Source organism: Melozone crissalis, unplaced genomic scaffold (genome assembly GCF_028551555.1).
Source record: "Melozone crissalis strain CALT ecotype California unplaced genomic scaffold, PUWL_Pcris_2 ptg000016l_1, whole genome shotgun sequence".
In the NCBI taxonomy this organism is placed as follows: domain Eukaryota; kingdom Metazoa; phylum Chordata; class Aves; order Passeriformes; family Passerellidae; genus Melozone; species Melozone crissalis.
This window is the reverse complement of record NW_026535794.1, coordinates 20163644-20181197: the sequence shown is the minus strand read 5'-3', so window position 1 is coordinate 20181197 and position 17554 is coordinate 20163644. Positions and strand designations below refer to the sequence as shown.

Below are 17554 nucleotides of genomic sequence, written 5' to 3'. Positions count from 1 at the left end.
GGAATCACTGTTAGCTTGTCTGCTCATGCTTGCAGTGAAGCAGAAATCTCCCTCACATAGAGTTTCTTTCACAGGGAAAGAGAAAGAAGAAACTCATGGAGTTTCTTTCCTCAAGGGCAGGAGATGATTCATGAGAAAAGTTGTAGGGGGAGACTGCTCAGAAACAAAGGAGGGGAAGAGAAAAGCAGAATGAGTAGTAATAGAGGACTGGAGATATCAGGGAAATTTGTGAATAGATTCTTTAGTCAATTAGCATTTCCCTGAAACCAATCAATATATGCTTTAGATCCATGTTTCTTGGCAGAGATAAGGCATTTATGCATTTTCAAAGACTAAAAATTGTGATCCAAACATAGTACCTTAGACAGCTTCTTCAGCCTCTTCTTGTACCTTCCAGTGCACAGACCTAGCCAGTGTCAAAAGTCAAAACTTTTTGTGGATTTCACAGAAAAGGAACTGGGAATAATTTTAGGATAAGATAATTGCACTGTATAAACTAGGATAATCATTGGCAATCCCTAAATGCAATTATGTTGTGTGTTTAAATTACTAATTATACTATCTTTGTCCAAAACTTTCAGTTACTCTCTGCCTTCTTATAACTTGTCCAGAATACTGAAATCTTCTGAAGCAAGCTCATGCCTTTTGGGAAATTAAAATTCTTCAGATTTATTAATAGTGTATTAAAATACTTTCATTAATATTGAACCTCCAAACCCCATCTGTTTACAGCAGAAAAATTTCAAATCACACAGATTATACTTTTCCTTGCTAACTTCATTCATATAAATCAATATATTTCCTTAGAGGGAAGGAGAGAAATAATATTTGGAATGAAATGTTTTCATGAAGCTATCTTAAAGAGCAGAAAATTCTCAGACTCTTCCTTATGTAAAACCGACTCATCTCAACAGCAATTCTTCAGCTCACATTCATCTCAGAAATTATATCCATTTCATTTTGTCAAAGACTAAAGTTTCACAGCTTCTCCAGTTTGTCATTGCTCCTAATAAATAAACAAACCAACAAATCCATGACATTAGCAGGCATAGCTAGCAATCTTCAGAATATTCTTAGCAGAAATATGGCAAATATTGCCATATTCCTGTCACAGGTAGTGTGTTCCTGCCAGAATCAGTAGTTCTCTGAGTGAAGACTAAATCTTAGCTTGACTTTACTGGCAGTAAACCTGTCTGTTTTCCATTATGTTTGTATGTTAGCAAACTATGATAATTTAAAATAAATTCTGCACAGTCATCTAGAAATCATTGGACCATCTTCTGTTTTTTTTTAATTTTGGCTTTGTCATGGGATCTCTGGGATCCTTTCCAGCACCCTGTCCCAAACCTCTGTCTTCTCATGAAGGGAAGAGACTTGAAGATTCAATAGGCCAGACTAATTTTCCCCTCTTTGTTTTTTTGGTTTTTTTAAAATTTTTATCTTTTTACAAGCTTGGAAATAAACAGCAGGAGCTTTATTGTAATGGATAAAAACACATGGAAAGATTGTTAAAGTATCTGTATAGTTTTAGTCCTATTAATTTTTGTAACAAGTTTGCTTCCTTGCAGCCACCTTGAATGGGTTGATTTCACGCCCTGATCCAATGTTTACTGAACTGAAATTGAGGACTGACATCTATTTCAAATTAATTAATGCACTGGATTGGGCCCGTAATTAATTTATACTCTTGTCTAATGAAATCTATGGGAGGGAGTTATTTTTGACCTCTTTTAGCTACAGTTAATAGGTCCACTGTTTTTATTACATTCACTAGGCAAATTATTTATGCAAATATATCAGACAGGTTGTTGGTTTTCAGGGGTCTGATGCAAGGCCCATTAAAATCAATATGAGTTATCCCATTCACTTAAATGGACTATAGAGCAAGCTCTGATACACCTGAGATGGTGCTGCCTAACAGCATTTGTGGTCACTTTATTTCATGCTCCCTGGGGTTGACTCTAATGGCAATGTCCACTAGGCTTAACTAAAATTCAATGTTACAGGTGATATATAAGTATAAATGGAGACCTACTCTGCACCACAGATCTTTGTATTTGAAGAGGAAAGGCAGAAAAAAGGAGGATAGCCTGGAGATGTTGCTTCATTCAAATTAAGCATGTTTGTGTGCTGCTTGCTGTGGTAATGACTGTGTAATACAAACATTTATTTTATATTAGCATTTGGGTAATAGCAGTTCTATGGTTTTCTCTGACTGAATGCCTGTATTCATGAGCAAAATATTTGCAGTGCCAACCTGTGAAGCTTGCTTTACAGTCAGGAAACAGGATCATGTGGTCCATGGATGACAAAGACAATAATACAGCAAAACATAAGTGTACAGAAAATGTTCATCAAAGAGCAGTAAGCCTTTAACAAATCCCTATCCCACAAATATATAATTGTGTCCTTGACAATGAGCACTTATTGACTTAACATTTCATATTGTAAAGGCTCTTTTCTCCAAAATCATCAGCTCATGATCTCTATTTACTGTAAACATGATTTGATGGTAGCACATTGCAATAAAAATGTATTTAAAAGTGCCTATTTGATCTGACAACAATGAAATACAGATATATCCAGCTGTAGTTGTTGCAGTTCACAGAACAGTATGTACCAAATTTTATTTGCTTTAAACACTGGTCTGATTTTTATGGTTTTTTTTTATATCTACCTCAGCTACTTAACTTCTCATAAAAGTGTGAAGGTGCATGTGAGGTAGCACTTCTGGTCCATAGATTATAACTCATCCAGCACAGCTGTGTGAGTAAGTTTCAAAAGACATAGGACCAAATTAAAATGTCAGGTTTTAGGACCAAATTAAAATGTCTTTTTTATGATATACAAGTAGATGTTATGTGCACATTTTTAAACCCTTTCTTTAATTTTGGTTATTTGCCATATGCAAGGTAAAAATAAGTGCAAAATAAAACACTGAGTGCAAAGTAAAGTAAATAAGGACATGTACTCAGCTTTCTACTTGGAAAGTCATGATTTCTTAGGTATAATGGAACATCAACAATTTACTGCTGTTTTTCATGTGAATCCAAATTCAGACTCAGTGCTTTGAAGTGCAGAGGGTTTTTTTGCTGAATTTTTTTGTTTAGTTTGCTTTTCATCTGTGTGCAAACACTGAATTCTTGAGGATTTTTAGTCGTGCTTTTCAGTGAGCATGCAACCTGGATACAAAAAGCTAAAGCTTTTAAAATGTCTTCCTTAGAACGCATCATTTTCAGTAGATTTATCTCCAAATCCTTAAACAGTTTCAAACAGATAATGCTTTTGAAAAAAGTAACCTGTACAATGTCTCCTGCACTCCTGAATGTGGTCTGAAAATGAGAGTCACACGGCACTCAGGAGATGAGTGCTGCCTTGGGAACATCTTTTCTGCATTTGAGAAAAGGTGAGGGAAACATTTTCTTGGCATGCCAGTGTTAGGCAATTGTTGAATCAAACAATATTAAGTGACAGAAGGGATGTGTGGGCCACAAATGGTCCAATTTGCATTGAAGAGGCTTCACTTCAGATTCTGCTGTTTACATGACTTTCATATATTCGTACAAGAAGAAAATATTAGGTTCACAGATATGCTAAGTTTAAAGTTAGTTTTTACTGCTAAATTGTGTGAGTGTACTACTGTGGGAGTCAGGTGTTTCTGACAGTCTCTCATTAGTGCCAGCTCGTTTTTCACTGCAAACCACATTGTAGTGTTAACACCTTAGTTTAATTCTTCACAGCGGCAAGAAAACAGAATGAATATTCCCACTTTTTAGAAGGAAATGTGTCAGTAGCAGATACTGCAATGATGAGCTTAAAATAAATAATTACATAGACAGTAGTTTTGAATACAAGTAATTAGTTTTGCATTTATGTTGCTGGAGATTTCAGTTGGAACTAGTTAATTATTTTCTACATTTGCATATTCTTAATTAGCTTTTTTTTAGCTGTTAGCTTTGTATAAATTATTGTTTTGATAAATTTTCAAAATTTTTACCAGGCACATTTAATTTATAAATGGGAAAAATATTTATAACCTACTTTGTGTAAAGAAAATAGATTGAATTTTGGGGTAGAGTTTTGGCAGACCATGGCAATAACAACCTCTTATAGAATAGCAACCAGAGCACAATTTTTCTATTGTATCTAAAACCAAACACATGTGAGCTAATTAACATATCACTTGAGTTAATAAGCAAGGGATACTCCTATGAGCTTTGAAGTACATTCCCATCTCATGCACTGTTCTGATCTAAAAGGATTATACTTATTTCAGGATATGACTAGATTTTTTTTAATGTAGTGCAAATATAAAACAGACCTCAATAAGACCCCTGGTTAACCTTACACCTAACTCAACCTGGACACATCTTTGCTGCCCTTGGTGAATATTGCACACTCTAACATATTTGCTATGCAAGTCAGGAAGAACTTCATCCTAAAAATTATTTTCTAACAATCAGAGGGAATAATTATATAAAATAGTAATAGAAAATAATAATAGAAAATAATATTAATAATAATAGAAAAATAATCAATCATCCCCATTCAAAAAGAGCATTCAAGCATTTCTCTAAATACTGCATTTGGCACAGGATTATTTACATGCATAAGCTCATTATATGATTGGGCTCATAAGGCTAAACTGATCAGGGCTACAAAAGTCTGAAAATAATTTTAAACTCAAGGCCAGATTCATAACAAGCAACACAGTCAAGAAATGTTGAGTTTAAGAGGGGATTTTAGTTTACAGAACAAATTTTAGTAGAAGCATGTGAATAAACATATCAAGAACAGGAAATTAAACTGGGTCAGAAAGGCTCACAAATGTATTATAAATGCAATCTCTCCTGCAACATAAACAGGCAACCACAGCAAAGTCAAATATATTGTATCTGTGTTGGGTTAATTTCCATAGCATCAGAACAAATACAGAAAAGCTAACACAGGACTATGCAAGGACAAAAGAATGTGTATAAGCAGAACTGACTGAAGCTTAAGTCATTTTCACTGCTTAAATGCCCCCTAGGCAGTGTGAGGAAAGGATCAGAAATAGCAGAAAGAAAAAAAAGTACTTTCAAATATAATCATACTTTTTTATTTTTTCCCAAAGCAAATGTAAACTAAAAATTAAAAAAAAATATATTTTTTTTATTCCACTGTGCATGATTTGACAGCACTAGTTCTGTATCAATGGAGAGAGAATTATGTTCTCCCACTGACATTTCTTCAGTATCTTGGCAGGATCATGACCTTATATATAGTTTCTATATGACAAACAAAATTCAGCATTTTCATGGGCTACTATTATTATCTGGTAAAGTATAGGACAAAAGTAGAAAAAAATGCAAAATCTAGAATACTTTTAATCTACCAAATCAATCCACTATGTGATCAGAATGTCTATTATCAAGTACCTAAAACCAACTTCCATAAGCCTTTTAAAGTAGATTTTTTTAGACTAACACATTTATAAAACACATATGAAATCACAATCTTTCCAATCCCATGTAAAATTCACATCTTTGAGGTATGCATGCCATAATTCTGAATATAAGCAGTACAAAAGATCACCAGGTTATTATTTTCACTGAGTCAATAATAATTTTTGTTATTTTATGTTTACACTATATCCAGTGAATCAAATTCATTTCTCTAGTAGAAAGATTTAATTTAATTAGGGGAGTGAAATATTGTTAGGCATCTTCTATTGCATGAAGCTTTTCAATTATGATTTTCTGATATAAAGTCAACTTGAAAATCAAAAATTTCTAACCTATAGAGGGTCTGTATTAAATAGAACTTCGAGCTCTTTCTCCTTACAGCTGCTTCACCAGAACCTCAATGGTAAAATAATGCTGGCATTCTGTTCACCTGAATGCATTAACAGTTCATTTATTTGTACAAAAAGCTATTGTTATTTATGATGGTGGTATCCTTGGAACTGAGCATGTTTTAACAAAGCCCTCACACTGTAAATACCAGCCTGGTATTGCAGAATACACAAACATACTGATATGACCATGATTAAAAGTCATAAAATCATGCCAAAATCCATGTACTCCCTTACAGAGTGTCATGCCTTAATGCAGCAGTAACATTGGACATCTCATTGGACTCACCCACGAGTTTTTGTGCTTGTCTACTTTGCCTCAGCCCAAGTCAACAGCAAAATTCCTCCTGTCTTTTATGGAGGAAGTGACATTAATTTGTCTTACCTTGTCTCTAATGATCATATTATACTTTTTACTCAGCTGCTGCAAATTGACCTTAAAAGAAAGATTAAAAGTATGGAGCTGAATTCTGGAGATTTTTCTCTTTTCCCTGCACATAAAAAGTACAGGAATCCATCACATTGCTTCCCTGGGAGATACTGATGCCATAAAGAACAAAACATTAGCACAGCCAGCTCCTTAGAAATTATGATCTTATGCTTCTGCTGATAAAATTCACTTGCAACGGTTTTCATAGGAAAAAAGAAAGACTCAGGTGTCTGGGACAATTTATTTATATACATGATCACAAAAAGCTTTCCCCAGTATCTTCATCTTCCAACAATGCAAGCATGGAATTATTTATTTATTTGTTTGTTTATTTATTTATTTATTTTATTAATTTCTTTTTTGCCAGCTGTCTGAATTTGTTAAAGTCCAAAATTAAAAACCACATTTTTCTTTACTTGTATCCTGGAAGCCTATCTAGTATTTTTTTTATTTAATACTCTATCATCAAGCTATGCTAAAGAGCCAGAGTAATAAAAAACTAGATCAGTAAAAGTTTTTATTGTTACTTTATGAAAATCTTTTTCTTAATTTAATTTAAAATTTTAACTTGAGTGCTGTTTTAGGGCTTTCCAGATATCTGGTGAAAGACAAGATTTATTAATATTTTGGTATTAATCCTTCTATGTGTACATGGCAAAAGAAGTAATACGATCAAAATAAATGCTGATTTAGAAGCAAAATGTTGCAACAGCAACAATGGAGTTAATATGAGACAAAACGTTTTTAATACTGTGTGTTGCACTTAGTAGCTGTATTTTCATAAAAGTTGGGTTCCTATTTTTTAAAGCATTTAGTGACCAAAACCATCTGCATTCCCAGCAGTTCCTGTCTATCTCAAAGTCAGTGTGAATGACTACTGAAAGAACAGAATCCCTAACCATTCCTTTGTGAATGACTACTGGAAGAACAGAATCCCTAACCATTCCTTTGTGAATGACTACTGGAAGAACAGAATCCCTAACCATTCCTTTCCCTCCCGTAGGACAAGCTGCTCCCCACCCTCCCACCTGCAGCGGAGATGGGTTCCCGTGCGCGTACGTGCCGCGGTGTTTGCCCCTCGCTGCGCGGTGCGACGGGGTGGAAGATTGCACCGATGGAAGCGATGAGATGAGCTGCCCCGTGGAGATGCCCACCAGCACAGCCCCGGGCTCCTGCAAGGCAGCAGAGTTCCTGTGTCCCTCCCAGGGCTGTGTCCCGTCCCTCCTGCTCTGCGACGGGGTGCCCGACTGCCCCCTCAGCGAGGATGAAGCTGGCTGCCGTGAGTTACGTCCATGGTTCTCGGGTTTTGGTTGTTAATTGCTGCCCCGAGATGTGTGGAATGCCTCTGTTTCGGCCTGCGTGTCTGAGGAACGAGTCAGAGCTCTTCAGTTCTCGGTCTTGAAGTTGTTTATTAGTTCTTATCTATAAAATTTTCTTTCTGCCCAGCTGAGATCTGCTCAGCAAGGCAGCCAAAGGCACTCTGACCGCCCCCGAGGTGGTGTTGTCTTTTTATACTACAAACTACATATAACATATTTACAATTACTTTCCAATACCTATCACCTATGTTAGACAGTGCACTTCTATTCTAAACCAATCCCAAAGTACCAGCATCACAGCAGAAGATGGAGACCAAGAAGAAGAAGAAGAAAGGCTAGACCTGCCCTGATTCCTCCATCTTGTTCCCATAACCCCCATACCAAAAATCCTAAAACCTACATTTTCACCCTGTGATAATTTTATTATTATACTATTTAAACTTCTGTGAATTTCAGGTCCTCGTACAAAGCTGGTAACTTGCTCCAGGGGTCATAATCAGATCCTCAGGTGTTCTGGGCTGGGTGCCAGGGTCTCCAAGCCCCCAGTGGGATCCTCGGCAATTCTGGACACCCGGAGGGATTTGCTGAGTTCTGACACATGGTGGTGGTTAGGGCAATGGTAACTCACCCACCCAAACTTTCTTTCCTGAGTTTTAGAAAAGAAAAGTTCAACACAATAAAGTTCAGTGTAAAATTCATTATTCCCTTGTCAAATAAACCCCTATTTGTGTCACATATAATGCATTATTGCAGAGATGCTTTACATTTCTAAATAATTTTGCTCATGCATATTAATTTCCTTGCTATAATTTAGTAAGTGTTTAAAAAAACCCTGCAATTGTGTTTCTGTTAATATTTACAAGCATTTCCACATTTTTTCCTTAAATCAGTCAGCTGTATTTGCATTGTCTCTGTAACCTCTGATCGTGATATGACAGAAAGATAGGCTTCTGCACTTCTGTTATTCAGTAACATTTAAGGCAGTCCTGACCTTTCAAGGATTTTGAAATCAAGTCTGTTCATGAAATAGCAGCAATCTCCGCCCCAAGCAAGAAAAAGGGCTCACAAAAAAAGCACAAGGTCAATAGGCTTTGAAATGTAACCGCAATGAGATGCCGTGGAGAAGCATCTGAAACAAACAGACACAAAAGTGAGTGTCTGCCATTTAAAAATATTTCATTATTAGCAGGTGAACTGAGACCAAATGTTTCATTCCAGGAATTTCAAAATAATTAGCTACACAGAAAAAAAAAAAGGTTTTTTACATATAAGCACTTTTCTTCCTAAACTGGTCATGCTCTAACACCTTTTTAACATTTTTCTCATCCTTATCAGAATGAAAAAAAATGGTAAAAAAATCAGTTTCTAGTGGATTAGAAATTCATGTTCTTTAATATTTTCTATCCAATCTACTAAATATAAATGCAGGCTACTATTCATGCCAATTATTTAGCAAAGTAGTTTACTAAACTGGCATGGATTTGACAGACTATCTGTGTAAGTCTTTTGTTTTGAAGTGAACTCTGTGGTTTTGTTGGCAGAAGACATGATTTTGGAGATAACTTAGATGTTAAATTCTACATACCCCAAAGACACATAGAAATTTTGCATGTTCCTTTCTTCAAATAAACCTCTCATGGGTAATCTTCATTTGACCTTGTTTCCTCCTCAATCTGTCCTCTGGTAGAGGCATCCATGCTGTGTTCTATTACATGTACATCCCAACTCCACACCCCAGAAACTGATGTGGAGCCTCAAAATTTGAAAGCCAAAAGATCTCCATGATTTTGTGTATTACCTAAACAATTGACATACTCCTTTGTTTTGTTTATTTTACTGCTTTGACTTCAAAACAAAACCCAGGGGTTAAGAAGAAATTAAATCCTGGTCTATTCAATGAACAAATATTCTCCATAGATATTTCAGAACTTTGGGTATCTCGGTCTGAAGGAAAATTAGTCAAGTCTGTACTTCATTGTTACTCCCAAATTTGGTTCATAGTAAATAAACATGCAAGCCTTGACAGTATAAGATAGAAATACAGAAGCAGTAATTCTTGTTTCTTCACTGGAGAAGATAATTCAGAGAAGCAAAGCAAAGCAGAGAAGAAGGCAAAGCAAAAAGAAAATTATTTGTGCTAGTTTGGAATTAAATCAGTGGAAAGCTGATTAGTGTCACAGCTGGTGCTGAGATCCAGCTGTGTGTGCCATGAGAGCACAGTGTTTAATCTTTACCTTCCTACTTATAACAGGTGAAAACCCATTGAAGTTTGTTAACTGGGGAAGGTCAGAGAGAAAAAGTAAAAATCTCAGAAATTTCATTCTTTTAATGAAATTTATGCATGATCTATAAAATTGATTGTTGTGCTAGTAACTCCAACCTATGTGTGCTCTAATAATAGTACAGATTGAAAGTGGGGATTTATTCTTTTAGATTTTAGATGGATATTTTTTTCCTTGGTGCAGATCAAATCTACCTCCTCATTTTAGAAAACTTCAGTTTAGGAATTACTGACACTTTCCATATTGTGTCCCATAGCAATTTTATTCATTTAAGTGCAAAACAAAACACAACACTATTTAAGCGTAGAACAAAAGTGTTCTGGGTTCTGAATTCAGGAATTCATATGGGAAAGTTTTCTTTAGTGATAAAGACTAGTTGTCAAAATGCATCTTGCCGAGATTAAGGATAAAGCCCTAAAGGAGGCCAGGACAAAAAAACCCCAACCAAACAAAAAAACATTGGTCAAGTCCCTACTAAAAACACAGTTTCTGCCACAGAAATGCTTTTCTTCATGACTTAGGAATTTATGCAGACAGAATTTCCTGTGGAGTTCACATAGCAGTTAGGTTGTACAACATTATGCTAATACTGTTTTATACCTACTAATGAAGTGGATTTTGTTACTTGCTGCATTTAACAAAAAAATTCTGGAGCTGTTGTCCAGTTAAAAATGTTCTACTTGGCTGGCTCTCTTGCTGACAGTTTTAGTGGAGGGTATATTACTTCACCTATTTAGTCTTTTATTTCCCTGACTACAATACTAAGGTTGTAAACCAAACATATTAACACCAGTGGAATGTATACATTAGTTTTCCACAGACCAACATTCTTTTCACCTGATTGAAATGCTAATAGCAATGAATAAAAATTAATTTTTCAGTTTTCTGTAGTGTTCCAAAATGTACATCTTGTAGTTTTGGTAAATGCTAAATACCTATGAAATATTAAAAAATTTATACTTTCAAAGTGGCTGTGATATCATTATACCTTCTACTGGTTTAGTTTGCACCTGGAAAATAAATATAGATGAAAATTGGATATTTTTATGTTCATATCTTTACTGTTTTAAGTGCCTTCATGTGGTCTTTATATTCTTTACCTCAGCACCAATAACTTGGTGTCATTGTCCTTAACTGCAAAATTTTCAAACATTAGGTCTGTTGCTATGACTGTTCCCTCTGTAATGTGTTAAAATAATGTGTAAACAAATTGATTCCATCATTTTGAAACTAGTTTCTGAATGAGACTTAATTATGTTTGCTGATACCTTTTTTATGGGTTTTCTTTGGGATTTTGCAGTATTCACTCTCAACATTGTGAGTGAATATGCACTCCTTCACAAATATTACATGGGAAAATTTGGTTTCTGTACCATCTGTGCTCTGTATTTGTTTACTTATTTAGCATCTCAGTAGTAAAGTTGCATGTCTTTGAAGATGAAAGCTTGGAGAGGTCACACAGATGCAAGTCTGTATCCTACAGCATGAATCAATTTTTCTGCTAGTTTTTGAACAGGGAGGAAAAAAATACATCTGATGATAATGACCATTTACTTTTCATTTCAGCCATTAAAGATTGTTCCAATGGTTCTTTGTTATGTGCTTCAACTAGTCAATGCATACCACTCTCCCAGCGTTGTGATGGAGTTGTAGACTGCATTGATTCCAGCCTTGATGAGTCTGGCTGCTCAGGTATTTAGTTTTGCATTAAAATATCATTTGAAACAAAGAAAGTGTAGTTATTTCCTACTGAATGTTTTGGCAGTCCTCAAACTTGACCGAGGTTCCTCTGCTAAAACTTTGTCAAATTATATTAGGCATGAATTTTCCTGATGAAAGCATGACAGATATGAAAGTGAGAAAAATATTTATAACATGCTTAAAATCTTAACATCTTCATAAGAGGTGTTTCTTACCATATAAACACATTGCTCAAAAAAACCCCAACCCTTTGTAGTATACTTTTAAGACTTCCCTTAATTTAGCCAGTTGAGTTAACCCATAGTGTTGAGTAAAAGGCTTGCTTATTTGTGGGTTTGTTGTTTGTTTTTTTTTCCAAGTGTATTATAAATCCAGCTTGGAAAATAAACTAAATAGCATTTGTTTTAACACAGTGCATTTGAAAAAATATTCAGGTTTGATTTGTAGTAGTTAAATGGTGGAGAAAAATAAGTAGAGGACAATAATACACATTCAAGGTGAATTAGATTTTTATTAACAAAATCTAATAAGTACATAGATGATGGTGATATAAATAATTTATTCTAGATTCAAAATGTCCCCTTAAATTACAGAAAGGTACTGGAGCTCTTCCCCAAGACAGATATAAACTCTTGACCACCTCTGTGCTGACAGCACTCTGCCAGTTTTGCTCAAGTTGCATTAGCTGAGAATTTAACTCTCTTTTTTTTTTTAAAAAATTTTAATAATTTTTATGAGTTTTGTGATAAAAATATGCATTGCAATGATATAATTCATTATAATATATTAAATGTCTATTTAAAAATTAAAGTTTTTACAAACACTTATTGGTAGGAGGCATCCACAAGTTTCTTTGGGAGTGAAATTTGACCACAAGTATTGTGTTCACTATCTCTCATAGCATCATGAAATGGTTTGGGTTGGAGGGGACCTTAAAGATCACAAATTTGCAATGTCCCTGACTTGAGCAGGGACACCTCAAGCCCAGGTTGCTCATGTGAGAGAAGAAATCCTACTTCAACATTAAAAAATACCACTTCTATAATGATGAGAGAATTCATACTTGGTAAATTTGATTTATAAAAATTATTTTAAATTAAAAGAAATTTATTATGAAATTAATTCACTATAAAAGAATATATAGCATAAACTAGTAGATATTCATAACAGTAATTTAAAAATCTTCCACTACTTTTTCAGAAAGCAGTCCTTTTAAGTAAGTAATGCACTTTTCAAAATTTAATCCTGACACTGGAGGTGTCTACACTGAATAGCACTGTTATATGCTGAATGAAACAATTTCATTTTGCATATATTCAAAACTCTTTAGGTCTAATTAGTATATTACCAGTGTTTTTCATACTGAAGAAGATTGAGGGGATTTTTTTTTCTTTTTTGATTTTGAGGTTTTTCTTGCTAAATCAATGTAAGACTAAGCTTCAGTAAAACTAAACGTGATGATGTGGAAATCCAAGTTAAGGGACATCAAGAGGTTTTAAAAGAATATCACCAAGTACTTCAACACCTTTTGTCTTTTAAAGCCTGATTTCCCTTGTTATGAGAATGTGATTCTAAGTGTTAAAATTCTGAATACCTTTAATAAAAGGGTTGGTCACAAAGCAGTGTCTGTTCACCAGCCCTACATAAAACCCATTACTAATAATGTAGACAGGTACTAATTAAATATTAGATCAATTCTCTTGGGTCTTACTTTATATATTCCCGTTGTTTGAAAATCAAGTAAGTGGCAAAAATTCTATTTCTGGAGTCAGTGAAAATCTCATTTGAGAAAAATTTGAAGCTTGTTCAAGTGCAGCTCAGCATTTCAGTAAGCTCAAGACCACTCCATTGCTTGTAATATTCTTATGACTTCACATTTGTATTACCAAGTCCAGATCTAAAAAAAAGAAGTTTTGGAAGTGCTAAGCTCTCAAAAAGACAGGTCTGAATATTTTGCCATTTTGAAAATCAAATAATGACAAATGTAATAAAAAAGAGGGGGAAATCACAATTTTTACCTTTGTGTTTGCAGCTTGTCCTGAGGAATACTGCAAAAATGGAGGAAAATGCATCCTCAAAGATGACATTCCATTATGCCAGTAAGTTTCATTGACAATTGACTTGTGCTTGAGTTTGGAGAAAGCTGCTGTTGAAACAGGTGGTTTGCTCCCCAGGGATTGAAATTATATTTGGTAGAAGTGTATTTTTAAAAGTCTCTGTGTGTCTACACTATTTTTATTTACACTCAGTGAGTTAAATCACATTTTGAGAAGAATTTTATATATCAGATAGAATTTTCTGTAACTTTTATCTTTCATTTCATGAGATAACCTTTTGGCCTGACTCCCTAAGTTTTCTGTCTCATGTTTCACTGCAACATTTCAAAACATATATTTCTGTGCCTTATTTGCAGAAGGGTGTTGTATAGCTCAGATGAGATTTTACAGCAGGCCACATACTCATCTTCATCTTCCTGTTAGGCATTTGGGGAAAAAAAAGGGTTTTTTCCATTTATCGCCCCCCCCCCCCCCCCAAAAAAAAAGGTGTTTAAAATATGTTCGCATTTTTTTCTGGAAATACTCTCTGATAAAAAAAAAAAAATGTATGCAATTCTGGTGTAGAATGTACGAGCCATTAGAAAGAGTCTCAGGATATCTGAAGCAACTCTTTAAAACAAGATATCACTGTTTCCCTTTGGGAAATTAGAGGAGACTTTCTAAGTGCAAAGAAAGTGATGGTGTGTGTTGTGTTATCATGCTCTTGTCCTTCACATGCTTCAGTGGAGTTTGCCAGAGTTTGCCAAATTACTAAAGAAGTAACTGTTTTATCACAGTAGCTACCTTAGTCAAGATTAGATACTAAGCTTTGTCTCCTGGTTGCCAGGAGATGCACATTAATGAGCCTGCTTTGTCTTTCAACACAGGTTTATCCTTGATTGGATGAAGAAATTTAATACATAACATAGAAAATATAAGGACATTCATATAGGGTATTCAAATTTGGGTTTCAGAAAAAACTGTTAATTACCTGCAGATTTCCCTAAAAATGTCCACTATAATAGAACAGAGAATAGTGTCTTGCCAGAGAATCCAAAAATCTTGGAATTTCATCAAGGTGGTGCTTCAAAATTTTTTGAACACATAGAGAGAAAGGGAACAAAAAATCATAGGGAAAGACTGCAGAATGAAAAGTCAGAAGAAAATAAAGGCATTTGCAATAGGAGGTTTGTAATTTGTAGATTAAATCATTGATCAAAAATAAAATTGCTTGTAGGGACAAAGCTCTGGGGGAGTAATTGAGATTTTAGGTGTACAAGAGAATTATGAGAATTGAATTTCTGTTCAGACTTGCAAGAGAAAGTAACCCAAACTAGCAAATATTTTTTACCCACAGAAATAGGCAACAGTTGGAATAAAACCAGTAAATTAAACTAGTAAGTAGGGTAGTTTACCTCAGCATTCAGTAAGAAACATATTTAATTCTGATGTAATGCGCAGGCAATCAGAACAAAGGCATGGAAAAAAAAAATCCTTAACTGGGAGGTTGACATAACTTCAAAAGCTGTACTTGCTTGTGTTGGGGAAATTGGTCATCTCTGCACAAGAATGCCAGAACACCAGGGCATGTTGCAATAGACTTTCTGAGAACTGCCTGTAGGGGAAGTGGCTGGAGAACTACAAATGGGAAGAGTCTCATATCAATACCTTTCAAGGCTTTATAATATTTTTAAGGAATTATATATATAAAAGGGGAGTTAATCATTACTAAAATAAACTTCTGCTTGACTTCTTGAAATTCCACATCAAGATCATAAAAAGACCAAAAAAAACCCCCCCAAAATATACCTGAAATAATTAAAAATGTAGAAGTATATTAGTTTTCAATACCCAGGGGGGAAACAACAAAAATACAGAACCAGAAACAAACAAACAACTCCCCAAAACCCCAAAATAACTGCAGAAAAATATAAATTTTCATGAAAAATATGCTGGCTTTTTACCTTTTAGTTCTCAGTTTTTACTCTAAGTCTCCTGAAAAATAAATGATAATTTTAGATAGAAATATCTTCCTCCCTTGAGAACAAATGTTCATCTAGACTGCAGGATAGGTCAGAAGAAAAAGCAGAGTGTTCAAGAGTGCAGAAAGCCTGTTCCACCGCAAAGAGACTCTTGAAAAGAACAGAGTCCGGATACTGCCCTGCCACAGAAGTGACAGAGTCTTCCTCAACACCCAGAGGCAATTGTGTGGGGATCAAAGCGCTCTTAGAAGTCCCTGGGTTTGACTAATGCTATTCAGTGACACAGCGGAAAAGGAGAAAATTTGTTAACATATCCTTTTCTTAAAATTTTATCTGGCAAAATGGATTCTGATCTTCCCCCAAGTGAGATGATTCTGCTGTAGTTTCTATAAAACAAAACCCGAGTCTGGAGTTTAAAAGTAATTCTCAGGCCTCCCTGAGAATGTTGGTTTGGCAAAAGTTGGAGTGGACAGCTCTCAAAGCTTCATTTGTTCCATCAAAATCCTATAAGAATTGAAATTGCTGCTCATTTTAGGCTAGTTTGAGACCTTCTGGAAAACATTTTTACTGATGATAACAGCTGAGTTTTTCTGTGGATTTAATGCAGTGGGGTTGAAGTAGTTGACTGTACATCCTTCTTCCAGTAGTTTAACCTGCAGGAATGGGAACAGTGGATTTGCAGTAGCTGCTTAGGCAAAAGAAAGCCCTAGCATCTGAACTATTTGAAGAGACTGAAAGCAGACAGTAGATTTTTTACATTTAGTGCTTCTCCAGTTCCTTTGATGCTGTATGTTTTTACATGTGTGAGCTTGTGTAGCTTAGACATATATATATATAAAGTTAATATTTAATAATAATAATAAAGAGCTACATCCTCTTGAAAGATAGGGCACTACCCTGTCTTTCAAGAGGATGTAGCTAAGAGGGATCAGTAGCAGTGGAAGGTGAGCTCTGACATTCCTTTGTGAATAGATGTCTGTAGGCCTGGTGAAAACAAAAGCAGTGGTTACAAGTCTAGATAAAATTTCAGTAAATACTGGAGTGGGTAAGAAAGCTGATGTATCAGATTGCTGTAATTTTTGTTCATGCTGCTGAAAACAGCTTCTCTAGGCTGGGGCATAATGACTGCAGTAACATCAGTGGGATGCCCAGTGTTTGAGAATGTGACTGCTTAGTTCTGGTGCATGCTCTCAGTGAGAGCACGTGAGTAAATGCAGGGCACTGGTGCTTGGGTGATGGTTCTCTTCCTACTTGAACCAAACACAGCTTGATGGCTGTCCTGCTCCTGCTTGGTATCTGTGTTTTGAGTTCGCTTTGAAAGTCACTTGCACTTGGTTTTGGTATTTGGTCAGGAGAGTAATTGGGGTGCATATTGAACACATTTGTCTTGTACTTTCTATTTCATGGGTATTTTCTTTGTCTGCCAAACTAGATGGAGCTTTAATCTGAAATTCTATGGCCACTCTCATTTGACAAAATGTGACTCCTATTTGTCCTGACTGAGGTCAATATGCAGCCAAGTGGCTGGTGCTGGCAATCAGCTACGATGATTGCACCAGCAAATCACGATAATTTGAGCAATGATGACTAGAATTTTTGCAATTTCCATCCTCCGATTTCAAAATCATTCCTTTGATTATATGTATGCTTTCCTCGACTGCTTGTCCAACGTTTCTTTGTGTTTGTTTTATTTTTGCTTTAAAGTGAGACCACAGACTCCTGGAAACGTAGGAGAGGAATATAGAGGAGAGCAAGCAAGCTGGGAAAAGTGTGTTTCTAACACACTAAAGTGGAAGGGTGAGGCTTCAAAGATTGCACTAGTATTGAAAGAAAAATAAAACCACTGAGAACAGAAAAAAAACCCCAAAACACCAAACCAGACTCTTCATACATGCCTTTCATTCTCATCCAGCTAGAAAAGAGTAATATTAAACATGCACATTCAAAATGTAGTAAACTTCACATATAATA

At 35.3% G+C, this 17554-nt stretch overlaps 1 protein-coding gene across 1 annotated transcript in view; it reads left to right on the top strand.

Moving 5' to 3' along the window:
• The window catches only part of MALRD1 (MAM and LDL receptor class A domain containing 1), a 234212-nt gene that overhangs the window by 176555 nt on the left and 40103 nt on the right, over window positions 1–17554 (top strand). Inside the window, exons 34-36 of the mRNA XM_054274046.1 lie at window positions 7267–7542; window positions 11431–11556; window positions 13598–13664. Of these exons, the coding sequence (XP_054130021.1) occupies window positions 7267–7542; window positions 11431–11556; window positions 13598–13664 (469 nt within the window). The remainder of the gene's footprint in view (window positions 1–7266; window positions 7543–11430; window positions 11557–13597; window positions 13665–17554) is intronic.